This window comes from Nansenia antarctica, assembly GCF_963989245.1.
Source record: "Nansenia antarctica genome assembly, chromosome: 18".
In the NCBI taxonomy this organism is placed as follows: Eukaryota; Metazoa; Chordata; class Actinopteri; order Argentiniformes; family Microstomatidae; genus Nansenia; species Nansenia antarctica.
This window is the reverse complement of record NC_137691.1, coordinates 14,615,392-14,626,229: the sequence shown is the minus strand read 5'-3', so window position 1 is coordinate 14,626,229 and position 10,838 is coordinate 14,615,392. Positions and strand designations below refer to the sequence as shown.

At 47.8% G+C, this 10,838-nt stretch overlaps 1 protein-coding gene and 1 long non-coding RNA gene across 2 annotated transcripts; one reads left to right on the top strand and one right to left on the bottom strand.

Moving 5' to 3' along the window:
• The first annotated feature begins 3,266 nt into the window (after positions 1 to 3,266).
• On the top strand, positions 3,267 to 7,376 carry LOC308173617. The gene is made up of 3 exons (XR_013937903.1): positions 3,267 to 3,343; positions 3,788 to 3,917; positions 6,707 to 7,376. It is a non-coding gene; the product is annotated as an uncharacterized lncRNA (long non-coding RNA).
• Positions 7,377 to 8,903: 1,527 nt separating this feature from the next.
• LOC308172989 (E3 ubiquitin-protein ligase TRIM35-like) lies at positions 8,904 to 10,148 on the bottom strand (the record flags this gene model as incomplete). Its single annotated transcript, XM_080547950.1, has 1 exon — positions 8,904 to 10,148. The coding sequence occupies one exon, from the start codon at positions 10,146 to 10,148 to the stop codon at positions 8,904 to 8,906; it is 1,245 nt and encodes a 414-aa protein (XP_080404076.1).
• Between the last annotated feature and the right edge of the window lie 690 nt (positions 10,149 to 10,838).

The following is a 10,838-nucleotide window of genomic DNA, read 5'->3' as shown; positions in this document are numbered from 1 at the left end:
ATCCCCTATCCCCTATCCTCTATCCTCTATCCTCTATCCTCTATCCTCTATCCTCTATCCTCTATCCCCTATCCCCTATCCTCTATCCTCTATCCTCTATCCTCTATCCCCTATCCTCTATCCCCTATCCTCTATCCCCTATCCTCTATCCCCTATCCTCTATCCTCTATCCTCTATCCTCTATCCTCTATCCTCTATCCTCTATCCCCTATCCCCTATCCCCTATCCTCTATCCCCTATCCCCTATCCTCTATCCTCTATCCCCTATCCTCTATCCCCTATCCTCTATCCTCTATCCTCTATCCTCTATCCTCTATCCTCTATCCTCTATCCCCTATCCTCTATCCTCTATCCCCTATCCTCTATCCCCTATCCTCTATCCTCTATCCTCTATCCCCTATCCTCTATCCTCTATCCTCTATCCCCTATCCTCTATCCCCTATCCTCTATCCCCTATCCTCTATCCTCTATCCTCTATCCTCTATCCTCTATCCTCTATCCTCTATCCCCTATCCCCTATCCTCTATCCTCTATCCTCTATCCCCTATCCCCTATCCTCTATCCTCTATCCCCTATCCCCTATCCTCTATCCTCTATCCCCTATCCCCTATCCTCTATCCTCTATCCCCTATCCTCTATCCCCTATCCTCTATCCTCTATCCTCTATCCTCTATCCTCTATCCTCTATCCCCTAACCTCTATCCTCTATCCTCTATCCTCTATCCCCTATCCTCTATCCTCTATCCTCTATCCTCTATCCCCTATCCTCTATCCCCTATCCTCTATCCTCTATCCCCTATCCTCTATCCCCTATCCTCTATCCTCTATCCCCTATCCTCTATCCCCTATCCCCTATCCTCTATCCTCTATCCTCTATCCCCTATCCTCTATCCCCTATCCTCTATCCCCTATCCTCTATCCTCTATCCCCTATCCTCTATCCCCTATCCCCTATCCTCTATCCTCTATCCCCTATCCTCTATCCTCTATCCCCTATCCTCTATCCTCTATCCTCTATCCTCTATCCTCTATCCCCTATCCTCTATCCCCTATCCTCTATCCCCTATCCTCTATCCTCTATCCTCTATCCCCTATCCTCTATCCTCTATCCTCTATCCCCTATCCCCTATCCCCTATCCCCTATCCCCTATCCTCTATCCCCTATCCTCTATCCTCTATCCCCTATCCTCTATCCCCTATCCTCTATCCTCTATCCTCTATCCCCTATCCTCTATCCTCTATCCCCTATCCTCTATCCTCTATCCCCTATCCTCTATCCTTTATCCTCTATCCTCTATCCTCTATCCCCTATCCTCTATCCTTTATCCTCTATCCTCTATCCTCTATCCCCTATCCTCTATCCCCTATCCCCTATCCTCTATCCTCTATCCCCTATCCTCTATCCCCTATCCTCTATCCTCTATCCTTTATCCTCTATCCTCTATCCTCTATCCCCTATCCTCTATCCTTTATCCTCTATCCTCTATCCCCTATCCTCTATCCCCTATCCTCTATCCTCTATCCTCTATCCCCTATCCTCTATCCTCTATCCTTTATCCTCTATCCTCTATCCTCTATCCCCTATCCCCTATCCTCTATCCTCTATCCTCTATCCTCTATCCCCTATCCTCTATCCTCTATCCTCTATCCTCTATCCTCTATCCCCTATCCTCTATCCTCTATCCCCTATCCTCTATCCTCTATCCTCTATCCCCTATCCTCTATCCTCTATCCTCTATCCCCTATCCTCTATCCTCTATCCTCTATCCTCTATCCTCTATCCTCTATCCCCTATCCCCTATCCCCTATCCCCTATCCCCTATCCCCTATCCCCTATCCTCTATCCTCTATCCTCTATCCCCTATCCCCTATCCTCTATCCTCTATCCTCTATCCTCTATCCTCTATCCCCTATCCTCTATCCTCTATCCTCTATCCTCTATCCTCTATCCTCTATCCCCTATCCTCTATCCTCTATCCTCTATCCTCTATCCCCTATCCCCTATCCTCTATCCTCTATCCTCTATCCTCTATCCCCTATCCTCTATCCCCTATCCCCTATCCTCTATCCTCTATCCTCTATCCCCTATCCCCTATCCCCTATCCTCTATCCTCTATCCCCTATCCCCTATCCTCTATCCTCTATCCTCTATCCTCTATCCTCTATCCTCTATCCTCTATCCTCTATCCCCTATCCTCTATCCTCTATCCTCTATCCCCTATCCCCTATCCTCTATCCCCTATCCTCTATCCTCTATCCCCTATCCCCTATCCCCTATCCCCTATCCCCTATCCCCTATCCCCTATCCCCTATCCCCTATCCCCTATCCCCTATCCTCTATCCTCTATCCTCTATCCTCTATCCTCTATCCTCTATCCTCTATCCTCTATCCTCTATCCCCTATCCCCTATCCCCTATCCTCTATCCTCTATCCTCTATCCTCTATCCTCTATCCTCTATCCTCTATCCTCTATCCTCTATCCTCTATCCTCTATCCCCTATCCCCTATCCCCTATCCTCTATCCTCTATCCCCTATCCCCTATCCCCTAACCCTCATCCTCTCTTCCTGCTGCATTTACATTGTAGGCATTTAGCAGACGTCTTATTCCAAAGCAATTTACAATCGATACATTCAACTAAGCAAGTGAATCAACAGTTCACCAGTCGTAGCAGGAAGAGTAATCTAGCTCAGGCCAGGGGCCACTGGCAGTCAACGTGATAGAAGAAGAAAGAAATGTATATATATAGAATCACTTTCACCATCAACTGTCGTTTTAGAAAAGGTTGAAATGTGAAACTCTTGGTGTTGGATGTTCTGTTTGCTCACGCTCTTCACAGATACAACCTTGCTACTGAGTGACTGAACTCTGCATCTGATGAACAAAGCTTCTTTTGACCAGTTAAATTACATTTTAAACATGAAACAGCGGTTATGTAATTGAATTGTTTCTGTGGCGTTTGCAGTGTTCAGTGGTGACGCTGCTGTGGTGTGTGAGGCTCAGACCAGGGCTTTGTGTTACAGGGACGCACTAACTCTAACCCTCGTTCAGCTCTTCTGTTTGTGTTGTCATGATTTACAAATAACGCCGTCTTGTTCTCCTCTCCCCTCCCCTCCTCCCCTCTCCCCCCCCCTCCCCTCCTCTCTCCCCTCCTCCCCCCCCTCCTCTCTCCCCTCCCCCTCCTCTCTCCCCTCCCCTCATCTCACCCCCCCTCCCCTCTTCTCTCTCCCCTCCCTCCCCCCCCCCCCCCCTCCTCCTCTCCTCTCAGTGGATCAAACTGGGGGCGAACATCTCCAACTTCACCGCCACCCCCAGCTCCGTCCTGTTCCACGTGGGCCATGCAGGTGAGTCATGTGACAGCAGCAGAGTGAGTCATGTGACTGCAGGTCATGTGACTGCAGCGGTGTTACAGTTGGTATTTTAGTCTTTAGACGAAGACGGAAGTTTGTTTTAGTCACATTGAGTCATTTATATCCTTCTTAGTTCTGAGCATCGACAGAAAACTTGACTAAAATGTTTTTTTTTGTAGACTAAAACGACACTAAAATGTTTTCAGTGAGCTGACCCCTCACCAGGTTGGTAGGGGGGGGAGAGACACTGTGTTTCAGCCATGCTGGTTCTGATGTACGTGTACTGTGTTTCAGCCATGCTGGTTCTGATGTACGTGTACTGTGTTTCAGCCATGCTGGTTCTGATGTACGTGTACTGTGTTTCAGCCATGCTGGTTCTGATGTACGTGTACTGTGTTTCAGCCATGCTGGTTCTGATGTACGTGTACTGTGTTTCAGCCATGCTGGTTCTGATGTACGTGTACTGGACCCACCTGAACATGTTCCAGACGCTGAAGTACCTGGCCGTCATCGGCAGCCTCACCTTCCTGGCTGGCAACCGCATGCTGGCCCAGAAAGCAGTGAAGAGGTACCTCTCTCTCCCCCCTCCTCTCCTCTCTCCTCTCTCCCCCTCCTCTCCCCCTTCCTCTCCTCTCTCCCCCCTCCTCTCCTCTCTCCCCTCTCCTCTCTCCCCTCTCCTCCCCTCTCTCCCCTCTCCTCTCTCTCCCCCCTCCTCTCCTCTCTCCCCCCTCCTCTCTCCCCCCCTCTCCTCTCTCCCCCTCCTCTCTCCCCTCCTCTCTCCTCTCCCCTCCTCTCTCCCCCTCCCCTCCTCTCCTCTCTCCTCTCCCATCCTCTCCTCTCTCCTCTCCCATCCTCTCCTCTCATCTCCTCCTCTCCCCCTCCTCTCTCCCCTCCTCTCTCATCTCCTCTCCTCTCCTTTCTCCTCCTCCCCTCCTCTCTTGCTCTCCCCCTCCCCCCCCCTCGGTTCAGCTCCCAGAGAGCATGAACGGACAGATCTTCTCTAGAGGCTCTCCACCCCCCCCACCCTCGACCCCCCCAAAGTTTCGGCCCTTTCAGATGAGAATGACTCTGTGGCTCTGTGGGAGGGGGGGGGGGCGGGGGCCTCTTGGCTGTGGCTGACTGGCGTGCGTCACGGCCCCCTCAGAGTCTGTGTAAGTGCCCCCCCACCCCTCTCCTCCTCCTCCACATCAGCCCTTTAGTTTGTCCCAAGAGGTCGAGGCTGCAGAGGAGTGGAGCCTCTTGCCTGCTGGGACCGCGAGGGGGGGCTTGCCAGTGACGACCGTGTGTGTGTGTGTGTGTGTGTGTGTGTGTGTGTGTGTGTGTGTGAGGGGGGGGGTGAACCACGTGGGCGAGTCCCTCTGTCCATTAACATGTAGTGCTCTCGACAGGCCACAGAGACCAGGGTTAGGGTCTCCAACTGTCTCTGGCTGAAGATGTCCAGCTGGGAAATGCTCTGCTTTACTCTGCATCTACCCTCCTTCCTCTCCTCCTCCTCTCCTTCCTCTCCTCCTCCTCTCCTCCCTCTCCTCCCTCTCCTCCCATTCCTCCCTCTCCTCCCATTCCTCCCTCTCCTTCCTCTCCTTCCTCTCCTCCTCCTCCTCTCCTCTTCCTCTCCTCCTCCTCTCCCTCCTCTGTCTCCTCATGTTCTGTTCTTTCACCACAGGGGCTAACGGACCTCCTGGTCATCGTGCTGTGGTATCACAGCAGCAGCTGATCTCTTTCCAGTTATTACATGTGTTATAACTAGTTATATGTTATCGGGGTTTCTGCTTGCCTGTATTGCTTTTCTTCTTCTCTAGCTGCTCTACTCCTTCAGTGTCTCCTTAACCCTTCTCTCTCTCTCTCTCTCTCTCTCTCTCTGTCTCTCTCTCTCTCTCTCTCTCTCTGTCTCTCTCTCTCTCTCTGTCTCTCTGTCTGTCTCTCTCTCTCTCTCTCCGCCCGGCTGTCTGTTTCTCTCTCTCTCTCTCTCTCCGCCCGGCTGTCTCTCTCTCTCTCTGTCTCTCTCTCTCCCTCCCTCTCTCCCTCCCCCCCTCTGTAGGATTGCAGCAGAGCAGAGTAGTAGGTTGGCCAAGTATAGGAGCCTGCGGTAGAGGTCATGTTAACACGCAGCCTTCCTGTCTTCCAGGCTGAAGTAAGGGTCTCCTATGGGCCACTGCATCCCTACTGGCCTGCAGAGAGAGAGAGAGAGAGAGAGTGTGTGTGTGTGCCTGTGCCTGTGTGTGTGTGTGTGTGTGTGTGTGTGTGAGTGCTTGCCTGTGTGTGTGCCTGTGTGTGTGCGAGTGTGTGTGTGTGTGTGTGTGTGTGTGTGTTTGCGTGTGTGCTTGCCTGTGTGTGTGTGTGTGCCCCTACGTTCACCTGTTTTTTGAAGACTCCTGGCTGGCTCGCCTCTCCCTCATCCCACCACCACCTCACCTTTCTCCCCTGCCCATGTCGTGTTACCCATAATGCCCTGCCCTGCCACCCCATAATAGTTCTAACTCCCTAAGACAGACCTGGATGTTGGTTAGGCTCCACCATGCCACGGCACCTGGTCTGCATTCTCCTCCGTGTCGACAGATGTCATGATCATCGTCATTGTTGTGCTGTTGTGTTGTGTTGCGTTGCGTTGCGTTGCGTTGTGTTGCGTTGCGGAGGAGGTGTGTGTCGGCTGCTGCATCTGTGTGTTCCTAAGAACTGCATGAACAACATCCTCACTGTTCAACTCGGGTGTTCACATGTGTCCAAGGCGTGTGGCCGACTGGCTGTGTGATGTACCTAACAGGCTTATGGTCTATGAGGTGATGTGTGACACGTTCTGATGCTTTGGTCCTCATGTCGGGATCTAATGTAAGGATCTGACTTTTGTTTAGAAAAACGTGAATACATTTCCACGTTGTTGAAAATCAACGACACATCGCTAGTCAACTAACACAGCTTGTTTTGTGAGCCTGCTAACAATGTAAAGTAGTGTTGTAGTTAACTAGGTAACAATGTAAAGTAGTGTTGTAGTTAACTAGGTAACAATGTAAAGTAGTGTTGTAGTTAACTAGGTAACAATGTAAAGTAGTGTTGTAGTTAACTAGGTAACAATGTAAAGTAGTGTTCTAGTTAACTAGGTAACAATGTAAAGTAGTGTTGTAGTTAACTAGGTAGCAGTGGGGATTACTCACCCAATCCATTGCGTTGTTGCAGTATTTTGGCTCGACTAGCGAGTTTGTGTTGTGATTCTCAACAACGTTGAAACGTAGTTCCGTGTTTCAAACGAAAAGTCAGAACGTTTTTGATCGGTTGCCGACATGCGGACCAAAATGATCAGGCTGTGTCACGTTTGTTGAAAACGGTGCAGCTTATTAATGGATGTGGTGTTTTCTCTTTCAGACTGGAGAGTAAATGATGACGGAACATTTGAGAATACTGAAGATACTTCACTTTTTGTTTTTTGTTTTTTCAAGGAATCATTTAGAAAGGACACATACACACAAAAGAAAAATCAGACTGTCAAAAACGGCATGATATTCCATGACTCCAATTGACAATTTAAAAAGCAGTTTGACGTTTTTGTTCGTTCCACTTGAAAGTAAATGTAATATTCTGTGTCTTATAGAGTGCGAGTGGACAGACACTCAGGCACTGCTGTTCTACTGAGGCTGGAAAGCTAACCATCCTTGCACTTCATTCTCCTTGACTTTAGGCCTACTGTCTTTTTTTGTTGTTTTTGTTTTGTTTCCTGATGAAATTTGGATGGATATTTTTTTTTTGTACATTCCTGTTTCCCCCCAATGAGATGAGCATCTTACTGTTGTTTGCTGTGTCAGATGTGAGCCGTAGGTTTGACGCCTCGCTACTCTGTTGGAAAATCATTGGCTTCCCTCCCAGTGGCTCACTGCCATGTTCTTCACCAGTAACCATGTCAGTGGATGACGTGTAAGAAGCTTGTCTGCTCTCTGAATGACGTGTAGAGGATGGGCGTTGAGCCCGTTCTACAATAACAAAGCTTCCCCAGAAAAAAAGAAAAGCGAATGTTTTTGTAATGAAAGGAAATAAAGAAATGAGGATTAATTGATGCTTTCTGTTTTGATTTTCTTACGAGGGAAAATACAACCGTTATCCAAATGTAAATCCGCCTCGTCATCTTCAGACAAAGCCATTGAACTTTCTGTGTTTTTTTTTTTTTACAACGTATTTGTTTTAGTTTGATGAAGGAAGCTGATTGAAAACTCAATGGTATCAAATGTCTTTATTGTGGGAACAGCAGCGCACAGTTGCGGTACATACCCCCCCCCAAAATTTCGTTGTTGTATTCATTCATTCATGCATTCATTCACATGTTAAGTCTGAGCAGCTGAACTGAGCGACGTTGGTGTTCTTAGGGTCAGGGGTCAGGGTCAGGGGTTAGGGTTACATGACGCGACTCTGCCGGGAGAAGGTGAGGTCCTGTCTGAGGTCGTGTCTGTACGCGGTCCCGTAGAAGTCCGACCGGCGCTTCACGTAGCTCCCGCTGTCCTTCCTGTGAACGAGCGAAACATAATGGCTGTGTTCGGAATGGTATACTATATATATACTGCAGTGAGTATATACTGCATACTGCATACTCAATGAGTATATACTGCATACTAGCATACTCAGTGAGTATATACTGCTTACTGGCATCGAACGTTTTGCATAAGAATTAAAAATAAATTGCACTGACATGGAAAAACAAAATGTGCATGAGGGGCGAACGGAGGTTCATTCATTCATTCATGTTTTCGTAACATCGTTCAGTAGAGTTCATGCAGCTCGCTGGCAGCGTTATAAGAACATTACATTGTCCCATTTGTCTGACAGGTTTAGCGACGGACGGTGGCTATCTGGCTAGTGGCTGCGTTCGTAAATTCGCTCTGGAAGTCTGATCAGCACTCTTGGAATGCCTCTCGTCCAATCAGATTACTTGGTCCCTTTATGACGTTGAACCCATTGTGCGCTCCGGCGGTCTCAGAGTGAATTTACGAACGCAGCCTATATCAAACGTTCTGAACGCCTAAGGATGCTAACGTGTCGGCTAGGTTGCTGGCGTCATGGTGATAGCTGGTTAGCATGGTTAGCATGGTGATAGCTGGTTAGCATGGTTAGCATGTTTTTAGGTGTGTTATGTTACAGTTTCCAGGTAACATCCTCTAAGCAACAACATATGGGAACTAGCCTCGATCATCTAGTTTGTTTTGTGATAAAGTCAGACAGTTGAACATCATAATCAAAGGTTTTATTAATCTTTTATATGTCTGGACACATTGCTGACTGATTAGTGATTGATTGATTGATTGAAAACTTTATTAGAAGATTTGCAGAAGTAGGTACATGAAAGTACATATTACATACAAGGTCAACTAACAGGATAAAAACCCAAGAAAGCCACTGGCTTATTTCAATTGGGGTCCTTGATTTTCAATTCATCGTTACATGTAAGACAGACAGGAAAAAAAAAAAAAAAAAAGTAGGGTTAGGGTCAGGGGTTAGAGTGTTAAAGTGTTATTGATGTTTGATTGTCTCAGAGGAACACTAAGGTCTAAGTACTGTAAGTTAGTTAATCATTGGTTCAGACAGAGGGCGTAACCATGGATACAGACACCTTCGCTGGTAACACCCTCAGAGGATAAAGGTTACAATAATTCCTGATAAATGGAAAGACTTTCTCAGTGAAAGTGTGTTTGAGTGTGCGTAGGTGTGTGTTAGTGTCAGGGTCAGAGAATGACAGCTCTCCTCTGTCCCAGTCCAGCTGCACTCTGACCCTCTGGGGCTTCTGGCTCACTGTGAGGGGAGTGTATCGACCACCTGGAACACATGTATGAAACATCACTGTGAGGGGAGTGTATCGACCACCTGGAACACGTGGAACATCTGTATAAAACCTCCTATTACAAAACTCAAGCTGCCAGCATCCACCCCAAAAGCCTGAGCCCTTCCTGCTTACAGACTCTGTCATCACACCCAGCATATAGCCTGTACTCCCCCCCACCTCAACGTCCCAGCTGTGTGTCCCTGAGTCAAAGCCCTCAGAGCCCAGGACCACAGCATAGGAGTCAAACCTCTCTGGGTTGTCAGGAAGCTGCTGTCCCTCTACTCTGTATGTCACACTGGTCAGATCCTCAGACAGGATGAGACATGGGTTGGCAGTGTTGGGGTCCAGAATCACAGGAGTGTATTCCACTATTCCCTGCATCTTCTCCCAGACTCTGAACTGCAGGTTGCCCAGGTGCTTTGCCACGTCTATCAGCGCTCCTGAAACCTTCTCTGGATCCGGCAGTGTGCTCTGGGCTCTGTCCATGGAGGCCTTGAAGTTCAGCAGGAATGTGATGTCATCAGCTTTTAGCTCCTCCTCCATGGCTCTGATTGTGTCTGAAAGTGATGATAATATCTCTCCGCTCAGCCCCTCAATCTTCCTCTTCATCACCTGACTCTTCTGCTCCTCTTCCTCCCTCAATGCAGCGATCCTGACTCTCTCTTCATCTCGTAGAAACTGGTGAAGCTTCTCAAACTGCTCCTTCATCTGCCTCTCTGTGCGCTGGGCCTGGCTCTCAATATGTTTAGCTGTTTCATCACAAGTCAGTTTAACCTCTTGAAAGGTCTTCAGTTTCTTCTTTAAGGATTTCAGTGCAGTCTGGAGTTCACACTTATGGTCCAGTACAGCTTCATCTACTGGGCAACAGTCATGTTTTCTATGCTGATTTGACCTCACACATATCACACAGATGGGCTGTTTATCCTCCAGACAGAAGATCTTAAGTTTCTCACTGTGCAGACTGCAGAGCACCTCAGACCCTTTTTTTGGTTTAGACGCCATTCTCTCACCACCTCCGTCTCCCCTGTAATGGCTTCTGAGGTGAAAGTTCACTTCTGAAAACTCACCGAGTTGAAGTCAGTAAGAAGTCAAATCCAGATTTTTTACGGTGTTGCTTCTTCCTTTGTGGTAGTTTTGAATGTTGATGGTAAAAGAGTGTAAAGTCCTTCAGAGAGTCATACATATGTAATGTTGTGGAGCATGCTAGTGAACGGCAGCACCAGAGAGCTGAATGTTAGCCTTCTGTGTGGTTCACTTCTGCTCTCCACTGTTAAGTGCTCAACAGGTTAGAGGGTGGAGCTTCAGACAAGGTATGAGTCACGTCACTGTGTTCAAGGGTCACAAGCAGAATTATGTCAGGTGTGTGTATGCAGGGCTTAAAGTGGGAAAAAATGAAACTTTTTCTTGGGGAGGGGGGTCACAGTTTGAGATATTGGGAGAGCGGGTACAGAAGACAGCTTCTTGTCTCAATGTTAAAATGCATTAATACTATTTTATACTCAATACAAAATAAAATAATATATTTAGATGTCTTTAAAAGAACAAACTGATTAAATCACTTAAGGCCAAACTGATTGCATCACTTATTAAGCCACTATCACTATAACAATAGATCAATAGATCGACATCAAGTAGAATACTGATGACTAGTGACACACACTCAGGGAGCAGGGACCCAGGGAAGCCAGCATC